Source organism: Lepidothrix coronata, unplaced genomic scaffold (assembly GCF_001604755.1).
Source record: "Lepidothrix coronata isolate B3197 unplaced genomic scaffold, Lepidothrix_coronata-1.0 Scaffold103, whole genome shotgun sequence".
NCBI classification, from domain to species: Eukaryota; Metazoa; Chordata; class Aves; order Passeriformes; family Pipridae; genus Lepidothrix; species Lepidothrix coronata.
The window spans coordinates 2,968,583-2,983,678 of record NW_016690283.1 but is presented as its reverse complement, the minus strand read 5'-3'; the positions used below and the strand labels follow the sequence as shown (position 1 = coordinate 2,983,678).

At 41.4% G+C, this 15,096-nt stretch overlaps 1 protein-coding gene across 2 annotated transcripts in view; it reads right to left on the bottom strand.

Moving 5' to 3' along the window:
- The window catches only part of PDIA5 (protein disulfide isomerase family A member 5), a 101,435-nt gene that overhangs the window by 54,508 nt on the left and 31,831 nt on the right, over nt 1-15,096 (bottom strand). For both annotated transcript variants that reach the window (XM_017823555.1, XM_017823556.1), the window contains exons 6-10: nt 11,160-11,252; nt 9,838-9,898; nt 6,198-6,265; nt 1,712-1,803; nt 1,536-1,607 (exon numbers count right to left, since the gene is read on the bottom strand). In XM_017823555.1, the coding sequence (XP_017679044.1) occupies nt 1,536-1,607; nt 1,712-1,803; nt 6,198-6,265; nt 9,838-9,898; nt 11,160-11,252 (386 nt within the window). The remainder of the gene's footprint in view (nt 1-1,535; nt 1,608-1,711; nt 1,804-6,197; nt 6,266-9,837; nt 9,899-11,159; nt 11,253-15,096) is intronic.

Below are 15,096 nucleotides of genomic sequence, written 5' to 3'. Positions count from 1 at the left end.
ATACAAAACAGAGGCACAAGGCTACTGCTCAAATCATCGTTTGGGAAACTAATAGGCATGCACTAAGTGAGGACAAACAGCTGTCTTTAGCTCTGGACTGCTGAAATATCAGCCAAAACCCACAGTGGCTTGTTAGCAGAGATTATCATTGGAAAGAGCCTGCAGCTGTTCTGCTTTGCCTCCAGTAGCTGTGTTCACTTGCTGTCACAGCACTGATATAAAGGCACTGCACATTACCGGGATTATCTGGATATTATGCGGGCAGACAGGGGAAAAAAACACCCCAAACATCTAATGTTTCACATATGGTAGCCAAGAGATAACCACATCCTTGCAGAACTGAGAAGCATAACAAAGTGCAGGTGATGAAGGCATATCCTTGCTCCCAGGGCTGATCATCTCCTTAGTGTTGCTGGAGTTGCCATCTTGATCTCTCACATCTGAAGATTTAATCGACTACATGAGGCTTAAAGACTTTGGCTAAATTCCTCCTCTTTGATCCTCTGGGCAGTACACATGCCTCCTGATGCAAACAGGAATGATGCTGTCACTTCATTTGTTGGTTCCAAATCCTGAAGCACTCAGTCTACTGCTGCTGAAGACCCTGGGCTACCTGCTAACCATATGGACATCCCCATCACAGTCCCAATGGTAAAGTAAGATACATTTATTCTGAGCCAATTTTGCTAAGCTGTATTATTACAACAGTTTGCAACAGTCTGTTCCTTCCCATGTGTTTGTTTCCTTTTATTAGCTTCATTTCAGTATTGTTTCAGTGACTGCAGCAAACAAGGGAGGGTTACAAAGATGACATCATGCCCAGGACTCACTGCTAAAAACGGGATTTCTCCAACACCAGGCTATCTTAGCTCTCTCAGCTTCACTGACAATGTGGTGATTAGCACCAGTTAAAGAGCAGCTGTACACACACTTGCACACTCTTCTTGTGTCTCTGTCTCTCAGTTGCTAGTCCCACAGGCTCATTCAACCCCCCAAATGTTTATGACTGCAAATAGCGATCTTTAGGTAGAACAAGATGCTTTCAATACTTCACCTCATGACAGGAAACAAAGATGTAAAAATGACTACCTGTCTGAGGTGTCTTGATTCAGTTTGTCTCTGCAAGACACTTTAAAGGCTTCAGCTAAAGGCTGAGGAACCAACAAGAGCTATGCACTTGGTATATACATTTTTAATAAAACAACAGAAGTCAAACGCTTTGCAAGGTATTAAGTTCAGGCACCCAAGATCACTGGCATTTTTAACGAAGCTGAGATCTGTGCATCTGCATTTATTTTGGTCCACCATCAGTCTCCTGTTATAGACAAAATGCAATTGTGAAATGAAAGGCATGCATGCTAAAAACCAAACATTAGGCAATCTCTCTGTATGAGTTTAGCTGATCTCAGCGGGGTAGTTTTGTTTGCTCTTCTGAGCGGAGGGAACAAGGGAGAGATGTCTGTTTCTAAACCATTACATTCTGTAAATAATGAAGAGTACATAAAAGGTGGAGTGCATGAAGTTCAATGCCTTACTTTTTCAGCCACTCTGCTATATCTGCTGCAGTAGCACCAAAGTTCTCGAAGTTGAACAGGAACTTTCCTTTCCTGTTAAAGCAACAAAACAAGGTTCAGTCCTTGCCCTGGAAGATAAAAACATGCAATTATAGAAGAGTGTATGATCTCTAAAGTAGTAGCAAAACATAACTGACTCAAAATAGCAGATTGTAGGATATCCCCGGACATTGAATTCTTCCTTTATCCTTTCAAATTCGGCAGAGTAAACATTCATTCCTGCAAGAACCTGGAAAAACAGAGCATAATCTTACTGATTCTTACAATACAGCAGGAATATCACAACATTTGTTTGAAGGTTTAAGTAAAAACAAATAAGATCTGGATGGATTCTGATTTCATTCATACAGTTGCAAAGCCAGAGGATCTCTGTAAAAGGCACTGAAGCTTTTCTGATTTCGTGCAAGGGGAACAGAACAATACTTGAGTCTAATCCAGAGGAAACACACACCAGTCAGCATGTCACCTCCTCCTTGCTCTGGAAGCATCTCTGTTTCTTTTTATTCACCCACTAAGAGAAACACCTAAAGGGATTCTTACAATTGCACTATTTGTACTCTTCTTTGTGCATTTGGCTTTTAAGCTACAAGTGTAACCACTTTTTTTTTTTATTTTCTTCCTCTGCAAGCAGGAGAAAACACTTCTTAGTTCACATCCAAACATTAGCTAGGACACAAGAAGTTCCACCCTCAGCTCTCTAGTTTCCACTACAGTAATGAATTTACAATCTCAGCTTATGTCCAGAAGCTCTAACCAACCAAGCACTGGCATTATCCCAGCTCAAAAATGCACTTACTGAATGGCAAGGGGAAATCAGCATTACTTTGATGTGAAAATAAAGCATGCCCTATTTCCATGAGCTCAGGAAATATCACATGGCATTTATATGCTTTAAATATGTTAACTTACGTGACTGGTAGGGTATAATGAAAGTTAAGAATTAACCTTGTCCTACAGATATCAAAAGAGGGGCACAGAAGCATAGTAGCTTTTCAGATTAGCATGTGAAACAAAACCCCTCTCTTACCATTTCCTTACCTCTACCCCAACCCATCCTCCACCTCAACTGCCCTTCATCCTGAGCTTCAGGTTCAGGGCTCCTGTGACTTATATTGTGTCCTGTGACTTACTCTGTGCCCTTTCTAAACGTCTTCCAAATATTTTTTACTTGAAAATTGGAAGATGGAACTGATTCTGAGCTTTTGTGGGTGTGCAATTCACACAGAGGTTGTTCTGCTGTCAAACCTGCAACCAGAGAGTTGCTGAGATACCACTTCCTGATTAACTTAGTTTAATGGCATTGATGGCTTAAATCATTTTAGCAGCAGGGTCTTAATCCAAACCCCTCCTCCTTCCCTCTCCAAAACCAGGATTTTCTCCTTCCAGCTGAAATGCCACATCAGAATTTAATACCATGTTCCTGACTGCAGCAAACTGCACAGACCAACCAAATGTGCTCAGAGCCAGCATGAAATAAATCTTAAAGCAGAAAATCCTCATTTGAAGGTCAGCCTTTTCTAAGAATGTGCTGGAAAGTCACAAAAAGATACTTTGTTTTCTCTTCCCTATCCTGAGAAAGGATAAAGTTAACAGAGAAGAGTACAGTAATAGGGTTTATACTTGCTGGCCAAGTCTCTCACTTTGAATTTTCCTTGTAGTTCCAAGAACCAGACTGATTAAATTCATATGAGATTATCTAGACCCAATTCTCCCTTTTCCTTGTCCTCTATGCCACACCTAAGGGCAGGTAAATGCAATAGGATCAAGATACAGCGGTTGTTTTATAAAGCAAGAACAAGGTTTCTTAACTAATTCCCTAATAAACACCAGTCTACCAGATTTCACATTTGCTATGAACTTTCAGAGGATTTCCAAGGTCTTAAATAGGCATTCCCAGCCATTTCATATACTCTGTTACAATTTCACTGTGTCCATCCAGTGGTGATTGATACAAGTCAGTAACTTGGATTCATTCTGGTGTTCATACACTTTATGAAACATAATTAGCAAAAAAACTATTGTAATGGGATTCATTTTTAATGACAAAAGTAACAGCTATAGCTGGCCTATAATCACAGAATTATGCAATATCAGGCTGTCAGAGACCACCAAAATACACCTACTACCCAAAGCCAGGGTCCTCCTGCCAGATGTTCAGCTAATCTGCTTTTAGCAAATGACTGAATGACTCCAGCTTCAATTTGAGACCATTACCACTTGTAATAGCCACTGCAGAAATGAAGATCAGATTATTCCTTTCACCTCTGCAGTGACATTTGACATATTTCAACACCTACTTGCTCTCCACCAAGCTACCTATAACCTAAACCAGCTCTGAACCTTTCCTAGTCCCTCCCCATGTCTTCACAGCTTCTGACCATTCCTGCTTGACTGTGACCCTCTACTTTGCTTCACAGTTTTCTTCATGGGATTGCTCAAAAAAAAAAAAAAAAAAAGACAAGCACCAAAGGAGGAAAGCTCTTAAGCACATTCTCAAGCTGGTCTTTACTGAGCAGAACTGGCACACTCATGAAGTCCATGGGCATTAAGAAGATGCTGAAGTGCTCTGCTGACCACCAGTTTCTCCCTGCTCTGGGGCCACAGTGCATCGATCACAGTCACTCACCAGAGCCCACCCAACCCTCTAACCACAGGAACACCTCATGCCAATGACGAAATAAGCCCACTTCTGATTTGGCACCCTTTTTCCTTCTGCACTGGGTGCAACGGAATTGTAAGATCTAACCAGAATATAAACTGAAAATACCTCTGTGCCCTCCTCTCAGTAACAGTCCTGGGACAAGAAACAACTAGTCCCAAGGGAAAACAGCGAGAGGTGCAGTTCACCTTTTCATTTTTACAACCTCTTAGATAGGCAATACTGCGCTTAATTTTCCTGCTATATAACAGCCATAATCGCTTTTGAGCCTGGCACATCCTGACAACTAATGACAGGTCAGATTAAAAGGTCAAACCTTCAGCTCATCCAAATTAATCATAAACTTTCTAGCAAAGTCTGATCTGGAAGTCAACATCACTTCAAGGTACTCCATAAATAATTTATGATGGGTACAGCACAGTTAACTTTAGAAATGGCAAGTTGTGTACACATCCCACTCAGGAAGCTAATTAGGTCAAATTTTGATGCACAGACTGATTTTTGTGAAAGACGCAGGTGGCAGTGCCATAACTGGACTTTTCTCTGAACTAATCCTGCACCACAGCACTCCACTGCAAAAAGTTGTGTCCCAGCCCTGTCCTCCACTATGCAGGATTAGCCTGGATCTACAGAAACAATTTCCAATGAGGAAGGAAATACTCAAACTAGAACAGATCTAGAGTTTTAATTCTCTGGTCTGAATTTAATAAAATGAGCTGCACACGGACAAGGAAGGAACAACTGTAGGAGAACACGGTGCTCTGCACCATGCCTAGCACTGGCACTGTCCCTGTAGGTGACCTTTACACTGCTAATTGCTGTTCACTCCACACCTCTCGATGTACCCCCACGCAAGGCAGAAGTGCCTCCCCAAGGACTGCAGCACACATTCCACTAGAGGAGATGGCATTAGAGGGCTGCCTGGATAGACAAAAACACTCTTGAAAATATCTTCAAGGGTTGTACGGTGTCCTAAATAAACCTGAATAACTCCCACTCACTTCAGTCCTAAGCAAACAAGGATTTAGAGAAAACACTTTGGAAAAACAACTAGTTTGGAGAATGTTGGGAAGTCTGACAGCACTAGGCTGTCATGAGCAGGAATGGCCAGGGCTGCTCTAGCAATGAACTGCAGTGCTTCATCTTTTTCTCCAAAGGAAACCTGTACACTCAACAGTGAATGATCCAACAGGTAGGATCAGACCAAATCCTACTAAAGCCATGAAACAACGATCCTGTTTCTTCGTCCTTCATGTATTATTGGCATCATACAAATTATACGTTAAGCACAAAAAACCTCGACTAGAGAAGTGCCTTTGAGTTGTTTAGAGAGATCAATACGTCTCACTAATACAAAGGGGCAACTAAATTATTGTGACTGCTGTTGATGGACTTTATTACAGTCAAAACTGACTTTCATATCAACCTGGTATCAGTGCTAACTTTGACAGAGCTATAGTTAAACTGTAAGACTCTATTAATGCTTAGTGGCAAGGAGGGTGACCAGTAGCTTGTGCAGAGAATCCCCTTCTCCTAACACTAATTCTCCACTAAAAAAATGGATTAATAATTGCTATAAGGGCATCCATCCCTGACCTTGCTATGAAACATCATATGAAACCCATTATGGCAAACATTTCTTTAACAAAATGAGCCCAAAAGGCCTACAAACTCACAAATTAGAGGCTAAACATAAATCTATATAGTGTCAGAGCCTGTTTCTCCACGGCAAAAGCGACACTGGATCTAAAGCGTGAGTTAACACTTCATTTTCCAAAGTTTTAAAAGAATAAAAACCAAGAGAGAGAATCCTCAAGGGATCTGGAACAGAGTCATTCATTTCTGTTTTGTTTTCACTTGCTTAAAAGTTCTTGAATTTGATAAATATCTGCGTGTTTAAATACCAAAAAAAAAAAAAAGTGTTTAAAGGATTTTTGAAATTTCATATAAATCTTCTCACTTACATATTTACCCTTCAGTTCTGTGGCTGCCTGCTGATAAGATGGCATCATTCTCTTACAAACACCACACCCTGATAAAAAAGAAATTGCATAAGTAAGTAACATCCCAGCAACTCTATTCAGCCTGTTATACAGTATCTATGTTCCAAAGCATATGAAATAGTATTTTGTATTTAAAAAATTTAAATCAAAATTCCTTATCTGCTTCACTAAAACATTATTAAATTATTAGTTTCTAAGGATGTTACTTCTTACAAGCCTTTATTTTTGCACATTTTTCATGCTTTTCATTTTCATATTCATTTCTCATCCCAGTTTGAAAAGAGTAACAACATCTTACATTCATCAGGCTCTGAGCTGAGCCCAGAAGAGAACATAAGATGAAACACACATATCAAAAGTCAACAGAAGATGTCATAATTGTGAACTCAAACAAAAAGCTTCATGCATTTCTGGTGTTTTAAGGGACAGGGGGAGGTACCGGGATTCATCCCAGCATAACAAGGCTTTGAAATTAATTTGAGATGCATTTCCTAAACACATTACACAGGCATCAAATGTTAAACAGTGCTCTGTTAATTGAGAAGACATAACTCAAAAGCAACAGCCCTTGTAAGATACAATAATGAGCTGTGGAAAAGACAAACTGGGCGTGAGGAAGACCACCAATGTATAGCTGGAGTGTGCTGAGAGCTGCTTGATGACGCTGTGCAGTGCTAAGCAGATTAGCAGTAAATCACCTTGTAAGCAGCAGTTTTCACTCCTGCCAAGTAAAATCCTTGCATGCAGATGGGAAGGGACAGGAGTGCAGACAGCATGAAAGAAAGGAAGCTGGAGCCAAGCCCTCCAGACGCTTATTGTGGAAACTCTTAGGTCCACCATAGGACAGCAGTCAACTGTCTTGTTCTGGTGAAGATTACAAGAGTTTTGAAAATATCTTCCAGAAAGGAGGAACAGATTTTGCAACCACCAGTTTAGAATCACATCAGCATGCCTGAAAGAACACCCTTTAACCAGAGGAAAGAGAGTTCTTGTTTCTGTGGTCTTTCCACCTTTGGTCTCTCTGCTCAAACTGACAGTGAGGTTGTTAAATTAGTGCTGGTCAAAATGACAATTTGTTGGTGGGCACAGACCACTCATTTAAGGCCCACTGAGGTTTTGCAGCTTCATCCAAACCACTGGACAGACATCAAAATACGTGAGTTGTTAACATCATCTTCTGGATCCCCTACTTCTCTCCTCATCAGTCTCAGACCCTAAACTCACAAAGCAGATTTCCCTACCTTCCCCTCTTCACCCTCTTTCTGCTCCCTGGAATGCCTTCTGGAGCACACGCACATACCAGTCTCCTCTATCCAGCCATCATTCCTATCATCCTTCTGTTCCCAGCTCTGCTGCTGCCTCGAACTTGCTGCTCCCAAATCCACTTCAGTACACCCTCTCCTGTCCACCTATTTCTGGCTTATATTGTTCAGGATACTGCCAAGCCACATATACCACTCAACAGGTATAAAAAGGGTAACCTCAAGAAACTCATTTTCTTCTTTCTTCTTGTATTTTGTCTCAAAAGGAAGAGCTTAATTAAACACACATTAGTTTTTCCACTACTTAACACCTTAATTTTTAAAGTCCTTGTTTTAATGATGTTATAAACAGCTCCTTGTTGTTACCAAATCCAGAGTTTCCTGCAGGAGTCTTCTTTGATAGAGTTAACTACAAATAAATCTGAATGCCTATAAGTATACCTAATTTTTCATCTTTAGTGCTGTCTGACTTTGTAATATAGGTCTGAAAGTACAGTGAATGGTCTCCAAATGGCAGGTAATATCTTCTGAGGAAAGTATGCCTTTGCTCTGAGTCGTTTTGCCCAGACCAGGCATTCCTGAAATATTAAAGAAACTACATTTAAGTCTGCAGTCACTTTCATCTCCCTCTACACCGGTATGTAATGAAAGGGCCCGTTTCCTATGAATCTGCCACAATTAATCTAAAGCCCCTGCTTCCAACAAAGCAGAGAAATAAGGCAGCTGTCTTCTCCATAGCTTCCCAGACAAAGCCTCTGATGTTGTCTCGTGCCAAAGACCTCCCCGAGCCACCCCTTACAAGTAAAGAAAAGCAGAATTTCTTTTTGTGACCAGTCTTGATTTGCTGCTCCCAGTTATGAAAGGTAACACCTGTATGTAAGCAATAATTTCAGCTACCTGAAGCCCTCATTTTAATGCAACTGCTGGATGTATTCTGTCTCCAGCAAAAGGAGTAAGAAAAAAAAAATGGACAAAAACCAAGCCAGAAGGTCTTGTGTGTTAAATAAAAGATGAGAGAGTTACAAACTGAGAAATCAGGGGGGAGGAAAAAAACCTTACAAGTAGACTTCCTTCAGAGCAGTTTAGAAAGCAGCAGAAGTATTACAGCACTGAAAGCTAGCAGGTGTTTTGCCACTTCAAAAGAAGAGAAACCGGAAGGAGGAGGGTTTCTCGGGGAACGGTTCAAAGAGAACGAAGGGTTAGATAAGGCCCATTTTAGGAACAGAGTCAGTTGTGGAAAACAATTATTTCTGATACAGGTAAACTGTGAAAACATCTGCAGCTGAACTCTCCCCAGAGGGGTGATTTACAGCAGAGCAGGCGTGTCGTCTCCTGCTGATGCCAAGGCAGCAGCAGCGACTGGGAACAACCACACACTAAACCAGGACACACAGAACCCCGCCACTGCAGAGTCTGAGGGCACAGAGCTACAAGTGATTTAATTAAAAGAAAAACCATTCTCTTAGTGATGAATCAAAGTAAGTCTGGGGCAATCCTGGCCATCTTGGCAGTACTCAGATGAGACAAAAAAGGCAGACTGGCATTTCAGGCAGTAATTAAAGAGAAAACACACCGAGAAACACCAGATAATGCTGCCATGGGACACAGTTTTAAACAGAATCAGACAGCGAATTGCTTATAGTACCTAACAACAACTTCCCTATTAGGGCAGTGCTGTGAGGCTTTTCTAGCTTAGGTCACACATTTACTCCCTTCTCATGGCTCCCCTACTTTCCAGCTGAGCAACAACTCCAGTGCAACACTGTCTTTCCTTTAGGAACTGGAAAGCCTGTCACATAGCAGTCACCAGGGAACACAAAAAGGCAGTTGTAAATGAACAAAATTAAGGAACAAGCAGCCAATGAAATGACAAGATAGCAGCAATACTAGGTCAAGGTCACAAAAGAAATGAGTGACTCCAACGTGCTCTTCTCTTTTCTTCCTGAAACCCCACTTGTATTTCAGTTATTGCTGCCAAGGTAGGTAGGAACACACAGGGTGCCTCCTGGATGGAGCAGGACATTCCTGCTCCTGACCACTGCACTGTTCCCTCTGTACAACACAAATCTAGAAAGGACAATGGGCAACAAAATTACAGAAATCAACTGCTTAAAAGGACATTGAGCAAGAGTCGTCATCACAGGAGAAAGAGACAAGACTAGGATAGAGGCAATGGACAAACAGGGAAAAAGCTGAGGACAAACAGGCAGAACAACACAAGAAGCTGAATGACAAAGCACAAGATGTCTAGAAGCACAGGTGAAGCTTCTAGACAGACTTCTAGACATCTCTCAGTGGAGAAGGGAGAGAGAGGTGACAGGACATGCTGCATTACTTACATGGGGCATAGAACATCATCAGAAGGGGTTTATCTTCCTTCTTCAGAAGCCTTCTCAATTCCTAGTGAATGAACCAAAGAAAATAAAAACCAGACCTACACCAAATGACACCTCTTATTATTTGTATTACAACTTCAAAAAATTGATATATGTATTCTTAGAACACAGTATCATTTATCTGAGGGAAAAGGGATCATCTTTCCTAACAGACAAGACTCAATTTTTTTTTTCCCTTACTCAATTTTTACTTGAAAGAAGATTACAAAATGTATTATAGATTCAAATATCTGCTGAATATCCCAGACCAGTGGAAGTTGTATGTTTTAGTTCGCTCTCACTGCAGAATCTCTGACTGGAAATTCTTTCTTCGCTGACACATCCAAAAATCCATACTGTAATTCAAAAAGTCAGACTCAATAATAACAAAACAAGTTCAGTTTTCACACTATGAAACCTTGCCAAAGCTATGAGATGCCATGACAAAAAGATTTTTCAGTACCAGCATGATAGAGAAACTAGATGAAGTTTTCAAATTGAATGCAACCCTTGGAAGCCTTGTAATAGAGTACAGAGGGTGAACATTAAAAATTAATCTTCCTACAAAAACTGAATGTCAAAATAACCATTTCTAATATTAAAAATGAAAGCTAGGAAATTGAAAAAGCCCTTTACAAAATACCAGCTAGAGTCCAATCAATTAAAGTTTAAAAAATCCATAGACTAGAAAAGTAATACAAAAGACCAAGCTGATTATATTAGAAAGAATATAATGGGTAACTCTGTGGTGGCACTGGCTTTTTAAGGTAGTTTCATCATATTCGCTGCTTTCCCACTTAACGTTAAGAGAGGACAGTTACTGTATAAAGTTAAATCCCTCGAGATCTGGATCTTATTTTGCTTCCTGCTCCACGCTTCCTGACCTCAGGCACAGGAGGGAACCCAAGGTTTAACGACAACCTGCAGTTTTAAGAGCAGCGTTTTACCTCCTGCTTGCACTCTGCAGTGACTGCATCTTGCAAGCTGCTACACTTCCCTGAGACAAACAGGGCTCTTCCACCACACCATTCACAAGCTCTGGTTCTTGCTGTGTGGCTGGCAGACTGATATCATGACCACATGCAGGGGAGAGGAAGGAGGGAAGCAGAGGACTCTACAGATACCACAACCCACAAACTTTGTCAAATCACTTAAAACAGTTTGAGTGCTTTAAACCTCCCTTCCAAAGAAAGGTAATAATGGTGTTTCACTATGAGTTAATACAAACACACACACTCCCTTCATCCCATATATTTATAAAACAACAGAATATCCAGCTAATGTACCTTTTCACTGTCAACATGCACAATATCTTTGGCTTCAGGATCTTCCTCCCATAGTGGAGCACCTTCTGGATCCTTGAGAAAGGCCACCATAGACTGTAATAAATAGGGAAAAAAGCTTTTAAAGAAAAACTAATGGAAACCATGAGACATCCAATCTCAAATCTACACTTTCATGCAAACCCCATCCAATCAGTGCCTTTGCTCTTCTGCTCATATTCTCATCTGCTCTAATGCAGATTAGCACAAATCTCCAATTGGTTGCAGAACCAAATGATATGTGGGTGCGTACCTTCCTCATAACTGATATTCCAACTTATCAGTTCCCACTTCCACTATAAAAATGAGGAAAACAGCGTGGCAGTGAACCAAAACACAGAGAGTAGCTTCAAGCATCCTTCAGAGAGCTCTTTCAATGGTATTGGATCTTCCACAGCTACTCCCTGGGTTAGCAGGAAAGATTTCTCTTTATGCAGAGGTCAGGTTCCCATGCCCTTCACCATATCCAAGTAACCTTTGAATCCAACAGGAGTAGCTGGAGGGCACACTGATACTTGCTGTGAGCAAAAGTAATGAACTCCATACTTACAGATCAAACTGCTTATTTGGTCAAAGGAAGAATAATCCACCAATAGTTCCCTCTGTGACCCATCTACCTAGAAAGTATACTCAATGGATTTTTTTAAGTAGGACAGTAAGAAGCAAATGTGACAGGAGAATTAGGAAGTACCAGACCCTATGATTTTGCAGCTCCGACATCCAACAAGCTGAGTACATTTGCACATGTACTTTGTAATTGCTTTACCTGACTGACATGCAACCAACAATCACAGACCACAGATACCCTCTTTATCATACAGAAATAAGCTCTGATGGCTCTTATTTCAGCCTGAGCCTGAAGGAAACTCCAGTCCTAAGTCAATGAGATGCTCTCCACGGTTTCTGGCAGTCACACTGCCCCCCATTTTCAGCTGTACATGGAAGCACAGGGTTATCACTGTTATCTTCTGGTGTCTCTGCTCTAGGAAACAATACTGGGTTTTCCATGTTCATTCACCACTCATATTGACCCCATTTCTTCCTCTATGACATTGATTCTAGGTGCGTATCCACTCCCAGACAGGATCTCTGCCACACCAGTAACGTAGTGAGGTCTCTGAGGAGCTTCCTTCAGTGTAAGAGTGAGTGGACGATGCTGCCACAGCACTAAGGAAGCTCACACAGAGCTGGAGCAAAGAAAAGCTTCGTTAAAGCTTTTTCAGCCCATGTGATAATTTGCCAAAACAGCCCATGACTGAAAAGCAGAGCTGAGCACATACTAACGCACACCAAAAATATCTGCCTAAAAGCCTAAGTGTGGTATTCCGCCTTCCTAAGAGCAGGTGAACAGCACTCCTGGTGACACATGCCACTTGCTGGAACAGTCTCAGAGACATTTTTGCTGCCTCTCTGCCTTTGGTGGGGCTGTTCTGGTACAACATCCCACCAGCTTATCAACAGGGAGGGGAGTTCAGCTCATTTTCCTGCATCTCAGTACTGTGCGGCTCGTGAGGATTCGGAGCTTACGGCACGATCCATTTATTGCATTTTTGTTTCTGTCTACTTGCACACCTAATATTGAAGAGATTTGTCTTATCACAAGAGGCAGCATACATCAGTCACCAGACAGCATGCAAAGCACTTAATGTGCACATTTAGAAGACCTAAGGGGCGAGGTAGTAGTGTTAGGGCCACAAACACTTCAAGAAGAAATTTGTTTTAAAATGGCATTAGCAGAGAGAAGAGCTAGCTGGGGGGGAAAAAAATATAAAATCAAGTAATTTACAATGGAGCTACAGTGTAAAAAGCTCTAAACCTAGAGGCATTAACATCCCAAATGATGTCCTAGGAAGACTAATAATATGTGGGGAAAGGAAAGAAGAGGACAAAACAGCAGTGACCTTTAGGACAGCTGCATCAAGTTCTGCTCACTCTCCGTCTGCGCAGACCTCAACTACACACTGGAAGGAAGGAGAGGGGGGTCAACATTTTAAACAGTTAATGAGGGTAATTGACTCTGCCAGTTTCAAGAATTCCTGTATGCCAAGCTCAGTCATGTAGAAACAGATGCAGTTAGAGGATGGGGGATTAAAGAGATTTAATTCATCCAGCCTCTCCCTCTCAGCCAAGACAGAAAAAATTAGATGTGTAATGTCTTCTGGCAGGAGCAGGCAGTGCATTGCCTTGCCCTCATTTCTCCATGTGGTGAAGAGAACTTCCCATATTGCTTTAAATAGGGAATAACAACACCCAAACAAACCACAGCACTTTCTAATCATAGAAAAGCACTGCTCCTCAGGCTGCTGGGTTAGAGACCACAGCAAGGTCCAGGGCACAGCAACCCTAGTGCTGGAGAACCAGCTACCTTCCTGTCCTGCAGTGATATGGTCAGGACTTGTTTTGACCCCACAGAGCCACAATGGGCTGTAACCTGCTGCCCGAACCGCTGTGACAGCTTTGAATCTTAAACATCAATTCAGCAGAATACAGGACATGGCTGCTACAAGCAAGCAAGTTTTAACAGGAGAACTGGTGATCATATACACAGACCTAAGTTTTAACCTGAAAGAAAAGTATACAGAAACACATCCCTGTACTCTTCACTCCTTTGAAGTGTCATGCAGTAGGGATGCTAATAAGAAGACTTGCCTCGATTTCAGACACACACTCCTTACAACAGCAAACTTGAAACAGATTCAGAGTTTAGAGCAGGACCAATTTATTGGGTTAGTCTATTCCCTTTGCTAGTCCAGAGCAGACTCATACTTTAATGAGTTTTCTCCATTTTAGGAGGAGAGTAAAACTCTCCCTGTAGTTTGTAATCCAGAAAAGGTTTCATCATGTAATAAACATAGCCTGGATTCTGGCCTTATGGCACTACTGAGGATTAGGATATGGTGTGGCTAAAGCAATATATGAACAGACGTTCCAGGTTACATCAAAGACTGATCTAAGCTTAGGTTTCCAACAGCAGATGCCTGCAGATACTTGGGGAAAAGACATACTAGTACCATTCTTATATAGCATACACTGGTATATGTTCTCAATTTCTGGCCAAAAGTGATTAAATTTATAGACTCTGCACCAGCTATTGTATATGGACCTCTGTGCTTGCTAACTATCAATGGGTCTATCTCTTATGACTACATACAACTGTTTTTAAAACTCCTAATTCTTGGCTTTTGCAATATGCAGCTACGAGTTCCAAGACTTTCCCCAAATGCCATTGTTTGCACACAAGTTTAGAGAAAAAAGAGGTAATCACTGCCTTTTTTAAGCTACGCAGTTACACAAACATCGATCGGAATCTCCTCCTTTTTTTCCAAGCCCAAGGATCTTCACAGAAGTATTCAAGCTGTTTGTGCCTCTCATCAGCCTCTCTGTCCTTCTGCAGTACTTCTACACCTTTTGCTTGGTGTGGCAACCAGAATCTCACATAAGATACAAGATGAAGGAACCAAACGGACTCAAGACTTAAGGTGAAATACCATTTCCTTTTTTGTTCCTAATCATTTGACAGAAAGTACTGTTAAGCACAGGGCCTATATTTTCAAGCCAGTCACTGTCCAGCTGGCAATTCAAAGCCCATTACAACAGTCTACATTACTCCAGCATAGCTGGAGTTTCTTTCCTCGTCTTGTTCATTGCCCCCCATAAGTTCCAACTTTCACACTGACAAGCCACTTAGTACGGTGAGAACCTAAGCCCTTCTGCAAAGAACTGGAGATATTTTTTAAAACTATTCCTAATAATTCTGAATCACTGCACTTTGTTCTCTTGCATTCCATCCCCCTTTACTAGATATCCAAAATAGCTCAGATCCTAACACATGTCTCAGAAGCAGGAGGTTCTGACTGCTAAGTAGCTTCCCCCCACTGTGAACACTGAGCTATTCTTTATT